This window comes from Lampetra planeri, chromosome 20 (assembly GCF_965212315.1).
Source record: "Lampetra planeri chromosome 20, kcLamPlan1.2.h2, whole genome shotgun sequence".
Lineage (NCBI taxonomy): Eukaryota > Metazoa > Chordata > Hyperoartia > Petromyzontiformes > Petromyzontidae > Lampetra > Lampetra planeri.
In genome coordinates, this window is record NC_136126.1 from 3764069 (window position 1) to 3780989 (window position 16921).

General features: G+C 48.0%; 1 protein-coding gene across 1 annotated transcript in view; it reads right to left on the minus strand.

The window, feature by feature from the left end:
* The window catches only part of LOC144724287 (pappalysin-1-like), a 156978-nt gene that overhangs the window by 16646 nt on the left and 123411 nt on the right, over positions 1 to 16921 (minus strand). Inside the window, exons 21-22 of the mRNA XM_078603273.1 lie at positions 5457 to 5584; positions 3397 to 3468 (exon numbers count right to left, since the gene is read on the minus strand). Coding sequence (XP_078459399.1) covers positions 3397 to 3468; positions 5457 to 5584 — 200 coding nt within the window. The remainder of the gene's footprint in view (positions 1 to 3396; positions 3469 to 5456; positions 5585 to 16921) is intronic.

Genomic DNA, 16921 nt, shown 5'->3' on the forward strand with positions numbered 1-16921 from the left:
CCCAGTAAAAATTTGCATGTTAATGTAAGATCGTTGAGCGGCCTCCACGGTAAAATGTCTCACACGAACCCAGCCACCTCGCTCGCCGAACTCGAGGTTGCTACTCTGCGATCTCCCATTAACATGCTCATCTCTCACATTAACATAGCCACCTCAGGGCGCTGGCCGTGGATGCCGCTCAACGATTTCACATTAACATGCTCATTTTTGATAATGGTTTTTTTACCCTTTTATCTGGCAACAAAACTGACACCTTTTTTACACATGGTGTTGGTCCAACACCATGTGAGACTAGGCTCTAAGGAAAGCTGTCTCGGGTGTGGACCAATCAACTTCAAGGACAGTGCATACATTATCAGAGTTATGTTTTTTTTGTTTGCATTACGACTGCAGGTATTGTGGTCTATGCAAACATGACTCCTTGTAAAAAAAAGGTGTCCGTTTTGTTGCCAGATAAAAGGGTACAAAAACAATTATCATATTTTTCTACTGGCAAATGAGGTTCCAATGATGCTAATATTTACTGGGCAGCCCTCTGATTGGTGGAAAACCCACCACCGTCACGGTCGCTGCCCACCACTCGCACTAACATTGGCTGCTGACATTTGGGCTACGCCCATTTCAAACCTTTATAAACAGTTTCCCTTTAGAAGCTAACCCCCTCTTCCTGATGACGAACGCTTGTGTTGCGATCGAAACGTCGTAGTTATTTCTTATTTTCTTTGAACCTATCTAGGTGATTCAGGGTCATGGTTTGGCTCAAGAATCGAAAATAAAAAATAGTGGTGAATATAGCGGCCTCTAGTGGCTGCGGGGGTCATGTGAACACATATACGAATAGAAAAACAGCGATGGTTCCACGCACGCTTTCGATGGGTTGCATTGTGAGCTTAGCGATCAATATTGATTGACGTTACACCTCTTAACGTGTAAGTACACCAAATGTATCGCAATGAGTATTGCTTATTATACATCCTCTCAATCTTTAAATTTTATTGCAAGAAAGGTAAAGCTGAACACCTGTAATTATTTGCAAATGCCACAACTGGCAGAAGGGCCTCAAATTGAGGGAGGGCCGACAGAGCCCCTCTCAATGGTTTCTGGCCTCATCCATGCTGGCCAGATGCCTTTGATGATAATAGTTTTATTGGTTTCTGCGTTTAATTTATACCACAGCTACTGCCCAGGCACACACACAACAGATTGCTTGTAACTACTTATAACCACCTGCAGAATGTGTCTTTGTACTGCAAATCTGCTTTAATTAAAACGCGTTGTTTAAAGAATTAACGACGGGTTCTTTTTCTTCGCTCCAGGTTTTATTTCTTTCTCTTGGGCAAGCCGCTGTAACCTCAATCTAGCCCAGCCTTTGCAGGAGAGGAAAAAATTAGTTCTGGATTTTCTGTTGACTTTGTAAAAAAGCCCAGCTGGAAAGGGAAGTCTGGTTCAAACACATATCTCATATGTGGCAGCAACTGGGCACGTCCACAAATGCAAACACCCCACCAAGCATGCGTTCGTATAAAGGGCGTCCATAAAGGTGTCATCCATGACTAAGATGCTGCCACTGTGGTGAAATGGTTGGCACAACTGGGCTTGCTATCCAGAGGGTCGGTCGGTTCGATTCAATCTCCCGGCGCGGTAGTTGAAACGATGGCGCAAAATTTCTCAAATCCTGAACCCCCCCCACCGCCACCCCCCTCCAACCCCAATATCATTCAGGAGAGGATGGCGCAAGAATTGTAGAGATTGAAAAAAAAAACACATTCACGCGTTAAAAGTTAAGAAACTTTTAAATGAAACGAATTTCAAAGAAGTATTGTTGCAAAATATCCTGGATTATTTCGGAATTGTGCCCAGAACTAGACTGTTAAAATGTAACTGCATAAACAATCAGATATGGTTCATGTGCACTTGCTGGATGGATCATTAAATCGCAAGATTATGAGAGGTGATGGCTGCTTGGGGAAGCCTTCATCCAGCAATGAATTGATCATGGCTGATGATGATGATGATGAAGAAGTGAAAACGTAAAAAAAACTGCATTGTGATTGCTTTGTCACTACTGATTCAATCTCACACACTTTGAGATTGTGAGCGGGTAAACAATGACAGTAAGATTCAATCCATGGTAAAAATCTAATAAGTGATACGATTACTTGGGTCAATCAGAAATAATTTTATATTGTCATCGGTAATGCAAAACACATGAGCAAACGGAATTCTTATTGAAATGTAATTTTGGAATGTGTTTTACATTACAAAATTCCAATTGTGGCCACAATGTAATAATTTCGAGGCATCTGTATCTGTGAGCCATGTCAGCAGACTAAATTTTTTTTAACGGCCCATAAAAAAAATGTTCAACCGATCGATCGACGCGCGAAGATTAAACCACAGATCGTGACTTGAGATGAGTATCCTTGGGCATGGAAAGTGAAGCTAATTTATGACATTAAAAATCCAACGCTGGACTCCCCGTAGCCTAATTCGGATGATCAAAGTGCAGTAACCTATCTGACAAGCCTACACACATTATGTTGTTAATGAAAGCCAGACGCAGCAAGTGCTATTTTATTATCACTATAGATATATATAATATGCTCCATGTTGCAATGGTTAGCACAGCTGAAATTTTGGTTCGAATTTCTTAAATTCCCCCCCCCCACCTCTGTCCATCCCAGCAGTGTGAATGGGTGCATGGTGAGGCCACGTGTTACGGAATAAAATGTGGGGCAACTTCCAACTCGTACAAGACGCCTGGCCGGCATGGAAGAGTAGGCCAAGACACCCTCTAGAGGGGCTCTCCAAAGTGAAGGCCGTTCTGCCAGCAGTGGTGGCGTTAGCAAGACATTGCAAGGTTTCACCTTAACCTCTATAAAAAAAGACAAAGATCCACCGAATAGTCTTAACAGACAGTTGGGGCAAGGTGCTGTTAGCGAGCACCGATGAAGGCCACAACGGCAGACGAGGGGGTGGGTGGCCTGCACCATGCCCGGCCGCTTTTGTCTCTCGAGTTTAAAAGTTTACACACCGCACCAGGTACTCATTTGAGGCCCAGTCGACCTAGACAATGCACAGGACCAGTTCAGATACTCATCACTGGTGTTGGCCGTGAGCGGGAATCGAATTTGGGTCGCCGGGGTTGGTAGCGCAGTGCTCTAAACCACTACACTACTCCTCCCCACCAACCTGTATATATACACACACAAACGATATATTTCAAGCTGTTTGAAATTTTGCTTCATTTCACGCGCAAGGTGAAAACGGAGCATCGTACTGTACTTGAAATGGCTGGCAACACTTGGACGCTCGGCCCTTAAAGATGGTTTGTGTTTGAGTTTCGAGCAAAGGAAAGAAGTTCAACATACGTACGTACATACAAAGGGTTCTCACCTCGCAATTTTGGAAGCAGTAGATGGCATGTGGTGGGGGGTGCCACTCCTTCTTCCCCGTGCAGACGATCTCCTGTCGATTGACAAGAACATTTCCGCATCGAATCATTTACTACTCGTGATAAAAAAAAATTAAAAAATGTAAAAAACTTCTTGGGCTTGGGTCGAGTCAAATGCCGCAATTTGTGTCGTACACTCACATTTACCCGACGCGGACGATCAGTAAGGTTTGTCACGCGAACGTAACGTGCCAATTTGTCACTGCTTCAGCCCCCCCGCCCGGTTGCGTGTTGGGCGAGCAAACACCCCAATCACTGTGAGCCTACAGTTAGAGGGACCCGAGGGAGGGGGGGAGCGTTAATGTATTTGTATATGTGTAGTGACATGGAATGGGTCACTACGTAGCATAGCGCGGTTTGCTGGCAGAGAAGGGGATCTGCAGTTGCAGCAGCCCTGTCTGTCAGCAGGTCACGTAATAAGTCAGAGAGAGGGGGGGGAAATGTGATGTGTGGGGGCACGTGAAGTAAGCCCGGGAACCCGCTAGTATGTTCTAGAAGGGGGGCGTGGCCGGGGCGGAGCGAGGCCACGCCGGGTAGATAAAAGGGGACCCCGAGCGAAGGCTTGGGGCTGTCGCCTGGAGTGGAATCCTGCCGGGCTGCTGGAGTCTTTGTCAACGTCTTCACCTTCTCGGCATCGTCAGTCCGGCAGTCTGCCAGTTGTCCTGACTGAGAGTTGTAGTTGTCCCTTGCTACTTGTGAAGGCTGTTAATGAATACAGTGCCTCCTTCTCCTCGTGTCTCCGAGTGCGTCACTACATATGTATATTGTTTGCTACATTCTGCACCTGCTGGTAATGACGCCATTGCTGCCACTACCACCACGCAGCTTTAAACAGGTCTTGTGTGTCTGCTGAACTTCTTTCACATTGTACCGTGCTCATCGGATGAGAGAACCGCCCTCGAAAGTAGATTTGACAGAGCTACCTCTGATATTAGAATCGATATTACTAATGGATCACTCGATGCATCGTAAAAGCGACTGCTGTTGCACGTTGTCACAAAAGTAAAGAACTCCACTTGAGTGTTTTTTGTCTGTTTTAAAACCATTTATCCTCCCCCTTCATAACAGAGATGCAGGCGTGCAACGAAAACGTAAATACACCTTCATGCCGACACATAACAGGAGCCTGCCGTGATTTAAACCAACGCTGCAGCTGTCTACAGCCAACTAAAAAACAAATCAAGAAAGCTTGGTTTCAAGAATGCAATGCCACTGCTGCTCAGACTAAAAAAAACATCCTCGCAATGTCAACACAAGGTGACATGGCTCAGCAGCAGCAGCGCATTTGCCGCTTGTTTGCAGATTTTCGCGCTTCAAGCCCATGGACCGCCCTGGTTAATCATGGTGGTTTTTACTGACCGAAGGAATATGCACCGTTTGTTTCGCAGTGGACCCTAAACATCCCGTGAGGTCACACAGAAAAGAGGTTAGGTGTGCACTGGCATCCGCGTCCAAATTTTATGAAAATTCTCACAATGTACTTCATTGAGAAAAGCCACATCGCAACTCCCGCGCTGGCAGACTAGCGCGTAAACCTGCAGCAGCAGGGCACTGGGATTGTTGAGACGAGATGCGAGTGATGCAAGGCGCATTCAGCTGCTGAGGCATTTAACCCTTTCCCGTGTCTGAGATGTCTCCAAGTTACAGGGTGGGGTCCCATCCACCGCCCAATTTCAGAACACGCAAGAAGTTCAGTGTTAATTTTATTTAGAGAGACATAGCGCCACTGTTTTTAAATACATTGCAGAGAACTGTAGCGACACGACCTCACTCTGCGATAGCTGGCGCAAAACTGTGCCACACGCCCTCCCGCATGGCTTTTACGTGTACGAACATCATCGGAACAGAATCGGAAGCACACGTGAGTCAACGGAATAGAATTGGGAAGAACAACTGATGGCGTACACGTTACATATGCATAAGTCATCGGAACGGGAAAGGGTTGGGGGGGGGGTGCCCTCCGCACGAAAATCCTCATGCGCGGCTTCAAGAAAGGACTGACCTCAACTTTGGTGGGGAGTGTCCAGTACGGCAGCGACAGGGCGGTGACGTTCTCCGGGAGGGTGACATTCTCAGGGAGCAAGACGGAGTCGCTCTGTGGGATCAGGCAGGTTGGCTTGCACACGGATCCTGGCAACAGGGAGAAACCAAACCATCACCATCGTTGTCATAACGTGTAAATGTTGAACTGATTCTTGTGTTTAGTCCTTACCCCCCCCCGCCGCCAAACTTCCGATTAGCATGGTTGGCTACGTGCGGTGCGAAAGAAGTTCAACATACATATACGTTCACTGTGACGAAGCCGTTGGATGACTCCGAATCTGTAGTGATCGAGATTTCGTGTCTGCATGGCGCCCAGGCTCCTGCCCTCGGAGCTCAAAAACTCGGAGTCAATGCAGACTTGTAAGTCTCGGCGGAAGACCCATCTGTTTAAAGGGCCTCTCTCTAGTTCTCCATTTTGTCCCTTTAATTCATTCTCTCCCTCATTACTTCTCACTGAGTTTTTCACCTTTACATGCTTGGTATTCTGAGATCAAATTGATTAACGGCACCCTATGAATCAAAATTATCATAATTACGACCGACTGTTCAGCTGAACGTAACTCAATGATTCCTGTGCTCATGTTCAAAGTTCATTTATTAGGTATAGCCCTGTGAGCCATTCGGCTCTTGAATCGGGTGCAACCGAAACAAACAAAAAACAAAAACATGAACTCAATCCGCCGGACCTCTGTCTCATGCATACCGCACTGCAGGTCACCACGATCCTCTTTCTGCCTCTCTCATCACGTCTGATTTGACTTGAGAATTGTCTTGCATCGCCGCCTCTTCTCCCCAAAAGCTCTTACATAACCTTGCTCAGTTCAAGCAACGTGTTGCCTATTTGGCGTGGTTTGTCGTTGGCCACCTGACGATTTGAGTCGTTGGGGCCTGGTGCTCATTTTGATTGCGTGATGAAAAAAATTTAATGAAAAATGTCGGGGGCCCATTGACAACGCTTCACAACAGCAAACAAGACTACACGTGCAAACGTGCCTGCCACATAACTATAAGTGCGAAATTGTGTCATCAAAACATTTGTGTCTGGAATATACAATTAAGTAGAAATGTATCAAATTAATGTTTTGAGATGCGGTCATATTTAGATAGTTTGTAAATCCAAATTGTGCTTCTTTTATTTGAGCCATGTGAGGGCACCACTAAAACGTACAGGTCTCTTTTTGGTAATAGCACAATGATGAATGTTAATTGCAATGCGCCATAATCAACGCCACAGAGATTGCATGCAAAACAAAGCCTTTCTTGACATAAAACCAGTGAGAGGGAACGAATGTTAATTGTGGAAGAGGCACCACAATTTTCCAGGTTTTTTGCAAAGTAACACTGATGAAGGCGCACATTCTCAAAATCTAGCATTCACTTTAATCAGACACTAATCACTTCACTCGATGATATTGACGAATACGTGAATGATAGCCTTGAACTCCAAAATGTATCTCAGTGATAACTCTTGAGTCGGAGTGACGTGTTTCGTGAACATGACAGTAGGCAGTTCCTCAAACTGAACATTTACATAATTTAAGTTAAATTAATTTATTATTATAAAATATTCGTGGGAAGTCACCAGTGTTGTAATGATTCATCACCCCCCACCCCCACCCCACCGCCACCGTCACGATTCCATGACGAATATTAAAGAATCTCAATTCGATTATATAAGCTATATACTTATTCTACATTTTGGTGAATGTGACAAGCCACTCCACAGTAAATATGGAAGGTTGGGCCAACAATTGTTCAATGGTTCCAACCATATTCCAACGTTGGCCCAACGTTGCAAGTTGATTGGGTGGTGGACAACAGAGCAACTGTGAATCCACCACCTGCATATGGAAAGAAAACCCACCAGTTCTTACACACCTGATTCGATGCACATATCATTATGAGCTTAAGCATCCATTTTTGTTGTTGTTAATGATTCATTTATGCACCTCTTTTTAGACCTCTAAGAGTAGACGGGCTCCAAACCGGTGGGTCTGCAAAGCACTGGATGGCCTACGCAAGGCCGGTGGGGGCTGGGTGGCCCCCCGCTGCCCCCCCTCGCCGCGCCCCCCCCCCCCTGCGCCCCCCCGCCTTGCCCTCCACCAGATGGTGTGCCAAACTGTTAACGGATTTGGACGATTTGGAGAAGATTTTATTTTGAAATACAAAAGAATGTTGACGGTTGACTTCGGTCCGCAGGCCTAAAACGTTGGGAATCACCGCGACTCTACAGGAAAGTGAGAGTGCTGTGTAGGCAATCTTGTTCAACTTAAATAAATAAATAGACTTCAATACACCAGTGACGGATTACACCATCAAATTCCTGGGCAGTTCAGCACAGATGGGAGGAGGGGAACACGACTAGATGGAAAAATTCACTCTACTAATAATCACCAGCGACTAACTTCATTCTTAAATCAGCCATCAGGAACATGGGGCCATCCCAGCTTAGTTCAATAATAAACTTGGTTAAAGATCAGCGGGGAGGAGCGAACAGAGGATGATCCAGACACAAAACTCCCCCAAAAAGCTCAGTACGTTCCATAGCTAATTACAAGCATGTGCCCGGCTTAATAAGAGATACTGTGGCGTGAAAGTGAAAAGTGTAAGCGTCCATTGTGAATCGAGAGAGACAAAGTCTTTATTCGTGAATTGACCGCGGTTGATGGTGGCTGTCATTGTCACGTTTACACTGCAGCCAACCTGAAGCATTCGGATCGATAATAAACAAACGCACCGCCATTTATTCATCCACTGCTGGATGACAAAAAACAAGGACAAAGATCCCCCGTATAGCCCTAACAGACTGAAGGGGTAAGTGCTGTTAGCGAGCACCTATGAAGGCCAGAACGGTACACGAGGGGGTGGGTGGCCAGCACCACGCCCGACCGCCTTTGTCTACCCAGTGGCGATGTTTACACACCGCACCGGGTACTCATTTGAGGCTGAGTCGACCTAGGAGAGGCCCGGGACCGGTCCAGATAATCGTCACTGGTGTTGGCCGTGAACAGGAATCGAACCCGTGTCGCTGGGTTCATACTGCAGTAACGCCAACCGCCACGCCACTGCCCAAACCCCAATATGTTCAAGCAACTAAACGTTGTGCAAAACTTGGCGACGATTTGCTTGCATTGTACTAAGTGTAGCCACCAATAGAACATTCCTTTAACCAGGTTTCCAACCGATGTTTGTTTTTGTCTTCTTCCAACTTCCATTTATTAAAATAAAAGTTTTTTTCTGTAAGTGTGCATGTTGAACTTCTTCTGCACCGTATGTAGCCAACCAACAGGCACAGTTGGCTACGTACGGCAGCCAACCGATTGTTTTTTGGAAAGCTAATTGGATAAAAATGTGTACGTCCTTAATGTTTTGTTGAATATATGATAATCAGGAGACTCCTGAAAAAACACAGCAAAAATCTCACCCAACTCGATACCAGTGGTGGCCACTCCAGACAAAAAGTCTTGTTTCGAAATGTGGCAAGTTACCCGTCTAATTCAAATAATAAAAACTTGGATACATTTCACTGAATATCCATTGCATTATTTATCCTACTTTTGAACCGCATTTATTTACGCGTGTGCTTGATTGCGATGTTTTTGTGCATGGCTTTGGCTGTCTTGTCCCTGTCCAAGACTCTACAGATGTTTTTCATTGTATACATGTGTAATGGCTTCAACTGAGTCGCAGACGTAGACTTGGAGGCAACACATTTATTCAGTTCCAACACACGGGGTAACTTTCCCATTAACAGAATGACAACCTATGGTGATGACCACCAGGCTAACTACACTAGTTACCACGTGACTGGTGTAGCTAGCCAGGTGGTGACCACCAGGCTAACTACACTAGCTACAACGTAACTGCTACTACGGACCAGGACCAACAGCTTCGGCCTGGGTCCACGTGTTGGAGACTCGTTGAACGGAGAACGTAGACGAAGGTTTCTTCCAGGATGAACAACAACCCTGGTCCCTCTTGGGACCCGGCTTATATTCTCTGTGGCGTGGCCGGCTCCGCCCTTGGCCACGTCCACCTTCCAGAATCCTCGGGAAGGATCTGGGTCCCAATCACGTGGCAATCCCTGGCCCCCTCTTGGGGCCCCTTTGTAGACTTCACTGGTCACGTGTCCTCCCGGGTCAACCAGAGTGCCATGACCTCGAGTAAACTTATCCTTCGGCCGGCACTCACAAATCCTGTCCTGTAGGGTTGGCACTGCACGCAAAGCGTGGTGCCATCTAGCGCTATCAATCAGCACTCACCGGGCCCCTCTAGGGCCGGTACTACACCCACACCATCGTGGTATCCGCGATGTCGTTACACCGCACGCCGTGCCTCTCTAGGGCCGGCACTGCACGTTGACATCCCACGATGTCACAACACATGCATACTGTACTAGCTATGGGACCATTTCACCCGTAACAAGATACAGAATGATAATAAAGGTTTTACTCGACAGTGTCCTGTTGTGGATAAGTTGTAGATTTTTGTAATGCATGTATCCACGTTTGATTACGTGTGCCGTGCCCGCCTTCATAGGTGCTCACTAACAGCACTTGCTCCAACAGTTTGTTCAAGCTATACAGAGGATCCGTGTGACTGTGTGTTACTCTCGCGTCACTAGACATTGGACACCCTTACAAATTGAATATTCCATTGCGTGGGATTATGCAGGTATAACTATCTGAATTGAAATACATGTGCTGTGACTGTGATTGTCACTGTGCGATGCCGGGCTTACGAAGCCACGTTGGATAATGTGTTGGCATTATGTGTATCCCACTTTCTGGGCGTAATACCAGCCCTAGCGGGGCTTGGGTGAGCGCTGGTCAGTGCGGAGGCACCACGTACAGTGTACGGTGCGGGCTCCCGGTGAGGGAGGGAGAGGGAGTGTCAGCCAGCCATGGTTACGTTGGGGCATGATTTGCTGGTTGACCTGCCGACATGTGACCGGATGATATTGGAGGGGGGCCACAGGTGGATGCGGGCCGCTGGGCGGTCACGTGGTATAAAAGAGCTCTCGGGGAGCCTTCGGGAAAGAGCTCGAGAGATCTAGAAGGTGGGCGGGGCGACGGGCGGAGCCAGCCCCAGCCCAGGCCAATATAACGGGGGCCCCGTGAGGGGCTCGGGGTTCTTCGTGTTGCTGGCGATGAAGATCCACGTCAGGTAAAAGAAGCCTCTAGCCACGCGGTCCGGGACCCAGCTTGTGGTCCGGGCAGGGATAGCGAACCGTGTCTCGTTCTGCCGTAGCATAGCTAGATGAGCATTCAACACCCAAGTGCAGGTTGTGTGATGGTATGTGGATTTATTGAATAAATAGTGTTGCTCCTAAGACAACGTTGGACTCTCTACAACTGGTGTCGGAAGTGACCAACTTGATAGACTGTAGCTAGCGGTAGACAAGTTTTGTCTACATGTCTTAGAGTTCGTGTACGGGCATCGGACGACGAAGACGACGAGGAGCTGATTCTGCCCATGGCCGCCGAGGATGGAGCGGAGGCGCTGCCGGCAGAGCAGAGTGCAGTCGGGGCGCGCGGCGTCTCGCCATCTTTGGAGGAGCTCGTCAGGGACGTGCATAGCCGTCTCACTGACCTCCTCCAATTGGCATCCTCCATCCTCGTTGAGATGCGGTCCCTGCCCTCGACGGCGAAGGAGGAAGCGGCAGAGTTATCCGGACAGGGCGACTCGGCCGACATTTTACAGAAGGCGGGAACACCATCGCCGCTGCCCACACTCGCGGGCGCCATTTTGCCGCCAGCGGGGAGCACTGAGCCCGTCAAGCTTGAAGCGGGAACGTCCTCGTCGATTGATCTCCAGTCGCTCCGCCGTCGGCTGCCCTTCATTAAAGAATTTGTTGCCGCCAGCGGCGACTGGGTGGCATTTAAGCGGCGATTTCTCACCAATGCCAACTTGGCGGGATGGTCGGAGGCAGATGCGCTGAAAGCGCTGCCCGTCGCCCTCGAGGATGATGCCTTGGCGGCATTCCTCGCCATTCCGCTGTCCGAGAGGTCCACCCTCATGCAGGCGTTTGACCAGATGGCTGCTGTTTTCGAGCCTCCTCTGAACACCCATCAGAAGTTCGCCGTGAGGCGGAAAGGGGATGGTGAGTCGGCTCTTTCCTACCGAAGTGCGCTCTTGGCGCTGGCGAAGGCCGCGTTCCCGAAAATGGACTATGACGGCCTTGACCCCTTGGTCCTCGAGAAGATGTTGGGACTCACTAAAGACCTCCATACTCTGCTCCCCGCCGAGGACGGAGAGGTGGGTTCGCTCAAGATCTCCAGGTGCATAAAGGCGCAGCAAATCCTGCAACGTGACAGGTTGTTTATGACGTGCTCTGCGTCTTCCGCGGAGCCTGGGGCCCACTCAGACGAGGAGCCTGCTCCTGCATGCACGCTGCATCAGCGGAGCGGCAAATCGTCAGGGTGACGGCGATCGGCGGCAGGACGACTGGCGGCGGGCGAGGTCTGCTTCTTCCCAGTCCAGCAGTGGACGGGTCACCTGCTACAACTGCGGCCTACCGGGGCACGTCCAATCGGGCTGCCGGGTTCCTCAACGGCGGCCCCCAGGATGTCCGCCTTCATACGACTCCCTGCTCTCTAAGGCGCCACGCGATTGATGCCTCGCACGCGGCCGCTCGTGTCGGCCTCGCGTGCTCTGGACGTGAAGGACTTGACGACCCGGCCTACTGCTCTTCGTGAGGAGCCGGCTTCGTCAGGTCGATTTCTTGTTCCCCCTGGGCCTTCCAGGGCAGTCGAGCCCAACCCGCTTGGAGGACCAGCATCACGGACTCGTTCAAAGACTCGATTCGCGTAATCCCTACGCATTGCACACTCCCACACCGTCATGGGTTGTCACGCTCGCATGAGTCGTGGTGAGTATTTGGCTGATCCTGCTAGCCATCGAGCTCACGGGCGTTTTTACACATTGTGGATGGGATATGTTGATTGTGGGGATCTTGTACGATGCAATTGTTGGGTTGCTAATTTTATTTTATTTCTCTCGCTGTTGTGTGTTTTTTCTCTCTCAGTGTATATATTGTACAGTTGGGTTTGGGTAATTGATTGCGTTGTTTTGTTATTGTTGGAGCAAACTTGTTGTTGTTCTGTATAATTGTACGTCGGTTGCTTACTTGCGGGGGAGTTAGCAGCCGGGATGGCTGGAAGCTACGGAGGGGGGGTAATGTGTTGGCATATTCTTAGGTTTTTTCGGTAAAGTCACGTAGGTAAAACATAAAAATTAATGAAAATAAAATAAAATAAAAAGAAAAATCACGACGTTTCGGAGGCAACACAAGTCTCCGTCATCAGGTGGGACCGTCACAGCCGAAATAGCTGCATCAAGTGAGGCAATGATTCAAGAAGTAATCCCTTATAAGCAAGTTGAAGGGGGGAGGAGAGGGGGGGAGCTCATCAGAATGTGGTAGCCAATGAATGGAACGTATCGGGAGGGAGGGGGGCGGGGCTCAAAGACAGCACGGAGTGCTAAGTACAACGCATCGGGAGGGGGAGGGAGCGGGGCCAAAACAATGGACGACGGCTTGGACGCGGTTGCTGCTGCACACGCCAACACAATGGACAGAGAGGGGGGAGGGGAGGTCTGATACACATGATAGACAAAAGAACGAAAATGCCCATGTTTATACCAATGCTGGCTGAACAATGAAGAGAGCACTGCCAAAAAATAACTGGGGATGTTAACACTCGGTAAAGTAAAGTAAAATAGTGCCTGTCAGATAAGATGGTCCAAAAAAGTGTAATTAAGTCTTTTTTGCGTGGTTGATAACATCTTTCCAATGATTACTAAGTTTGTACCCATCATCACGGTTGAAATTATGTCTGTGTTTGTATATTTGTATGGCTTCGTGTACAAACCTTTGATGGTAGCCGGGAGGTTTGCAGAGAACCTTGGTCTCGGAAAAGACAATTTCATGAGAGCCCACCGAGTTGTAGCAATGATCGGCAACGGCAGAAGAATCAGTTCTGCCGTGTTTCAGATCTGACTTGTGCTCGCGGACACGATCAGAAACATGACGTTTCGTTTCTCCAATGTAGCAATCACCACAAATGCAACTCAATTTGTAGACTCCAGGATACTGTAAGTCAGGAACGACATCCTTCACAGATGGAATCAGATCACGGATTTTATGCACTGTACTGAATCGGACTTGGATCTTATGTTTGTTTAGAATTTTGGAGATCTTTTTGGTCACGCCTGCTATGTATGGTAACGTGATGGTTTTGGTCGGAGTTTCAAGTGGCTGTTTCTGTGTGGTGGGAGAGACAGCTTGGCGGATAGTACGGTCAGAGTATCCGTTCATCCTGAGGGCCCGATGTACATGACTTAATTCACCGGTCAGGTGGTGTTTGTCAGAAATGCCATGGGCTCTGTGGTATAGCGTTTTGATGAGAGAATTCTTTTGAGATGGGTGGTGGTGGGAATCCGGTTTCAAGTAGGAATTTGTGTGGGTGGCTTTCCTGTAAACGGTACTGGCCAAAGGACTAAATGTCGCCGTCACCCCTAAATATATACCAGTAGAGGATATGATTTCTCAGATTGATGTAGCCCTCAGAGGCATAGGACACATCCATGCGGATGTAGCAAGAGCTGAAATAGCTACTATTCTTAAGAATGCTAAGAAACCCACTAGTAACATCAGCAAAAACGAACGCTCTGAACTCGCGGACCTAAAAAAGAGAGATGATATAGTCATCCTCTCGGCAGACAAGGGCAATGCCACGGTCATCATGGATAAAGATTCATACAACAACAAAATCCTGGACCTTCTTAATGATGGGAGTTACTCCAAAATTTAAAACGATCCCACTAAAAGCCTAACGACGAAAACCAACAGTATCATCACGAGTTCGACTTCCCTAATCGAACCAAGCAAACGTCCCTCTCTAAAACCATCGGCGGCAAGACCTCCCAGACTCTATGGTCTTCCCAAAATCCATAAGGAAGGCACCCCGCTACGACCCATTGTGTCGACGATAAACTCTCCTAGGTACAAACTAGCCCGTTTTCTATCAGATACTCTGCTCCCTTTCACAGGCAAGACCTCTTCAGCAGTACTCAACTCAACCCAATTAGTCTCTATGGTTAAGGACATGGTACTATCTCCTGATGACATCCTCGTCAGCTTTGATATAGTATCTTTGTTTACCAAAGTCCCAGTACCGGATACCCTAACAATAATTGAGGACTTAGTCCAACATGGATTGAATTCTGATGCACCTGCGCTGGTTAGGCATTGCCTCACCAACACCTATTTTACCTGGAATGGCACCTTCTACAAACAGAATGAGGGTACCCCTATGGGCTCCCCTTTGTCACCAGTTATAGCCAACATGTTCATGGAAAAGTTTGAATCAGACGCCATCCAGACATCTACCCTGCGTCCTTCCCTGTGGAAGAGGTATGTGGATGACACTTTCGTCATCCGGCCACATGGCCTCCCAGCATTGAACCACTTCTTGGACCACATCAATTCTAGACACCCATCCATCAGATTCACCATGGAAGTGGAGAAAGACGGTAAACTACCATTCTTGGATATTCTGTTTGAGAGGAGGCCTGACGGATCCTTGGGACATTCTGTCTACAGGAAAGCCACCCACACAAATTCCTACTTTAAACCGGATTCCCACCACCACTCATCTCAAAAGAATTCTCTCATCAAAACGCTATACCACAGAGCCCATGGCATTTCTGACAAACACCACCTGACCGGTGAATTAAGTCATGTACATCGGGCCCTCAGGATGAACGGATACTCTGACCGTACTATCCGCCAAGCTGTCTCTCCCACCACACAGAAACAGCCACTTGAAACTCCGACCAAAACCATCACGTTACCATACATAGCAGGCGTGACCAAAAAGATCTCCAAAATTCTAAACAAACATAAGATCCAAGTCCAATTCAGTACAGTGCATAAAATCCGTGATCTGATTCCATCTGTGAAGGATGTCGTTCCTGACTTACAGTATTCTGGAGTCTACAAATTGAGTTGCATTTGTGGTGATTGCTACATTGGAGAAACGAAACGTCATGTTTCTGATCGTGTCCGCGAGCACAAGTCAGATCTGAAACACGGCAGAACTGATTCTTCTGCCGTTGCCGATCATTGCTACAACTCGGTGGGCTCTCATGAAATTGTCTTTTCCGAGACCAAGGTTCTCTGCAAACCTCCCGGCTACCATCAAAGGTTTGTACACGAAGCCATACAAATATACAAACACAGACATAATTTCAACCGTGATGATGGGTACAAACTTAGTAATCATTGGAAAGATGTTATCAACCACGCAAAAAAGACTTAATTACACTTTTTTGGACCATCTTATCTGACAGGCACTATTTTACTTTACTTTACCGAGTGTTAACATCCCCAGTTATTTTTTGGCAGTGCTCTCTTCATTGTTCAGCCAGCATTGGTATAAACATGGGAATTTTCGTTCTTTTGTCTATCATGTGTATCAGACCTCCCCTCCCCCCTCTCTGTCCATTGTGTTGGCGTGTGCAGCAGCAACCGCGTCCAAGCCGTCGTCCATTGTTTTGGCCCCGCCCCCCCCCCTCCCCCTCCCGATGCGTTGTACTTAGCACTCCGTGCTGTCTTTGAGCCCCGCCCCCCTCCCTCCCGATACGTTCCATTCATTGGCTACCACATTCTGATGAGCTCCCCCCCTCTCCTCCCCCCTTCAACTTGCTTATAAGGAATTACTTCTTGAATCATTGCCTCACTTGATGCAGCTATTTCGGCTGTGACGGTCCCACCTGATGACGGAGACTTGTGTTGCCTCACTCCTGTTGGCGCGCGAGCGGGAATCGAACTCAGGGGTCACCGGGTTTGTCCCGCAGCACGCCAAACGCTGCACTGTCGCTCCCCACGCCAGCTCCATCTCACACACACAGAGCTAAAAGCGAAACCATCGCGGGATAGAAACACTCGCAGTCGTGTCTACGTGACAGGTGAAGGTGCAACCCTGCAATTGCTGGCTCACACCGATGCTGGCGGATGGGCCTCCACGAGACAGAGCTCTAAATGACCCCTTCAGAAGTGGTAGAGAATGCCCACACTTTACCCCACCGCATACAACCTGCCGTTCGACTAAAATGTTGTAAACCTATTTATTCATAACGTTCGTCGGAGAGAGGCGAGTGGATTTAATAAACATTTGCACAATTTTGTTTAAACTGCCTCGCCAAGAGATCGAAACGAACTGCCGATCTTTGTACTGCAAGTTCAATGTGCTGACCATTTCACCACGGCAGCATCCTATGCATATGTATGAAAGCAGTTAGATTTTCTTTAATACAATACGTTTTTAATAATGATGAGAGCTGTTTTTGATTTAGGAAGCAGGGCTATGTGGCAATGGATGGCAATGGTTGCAGTGGAAGTAGTGAAACACAGTGGTTAGC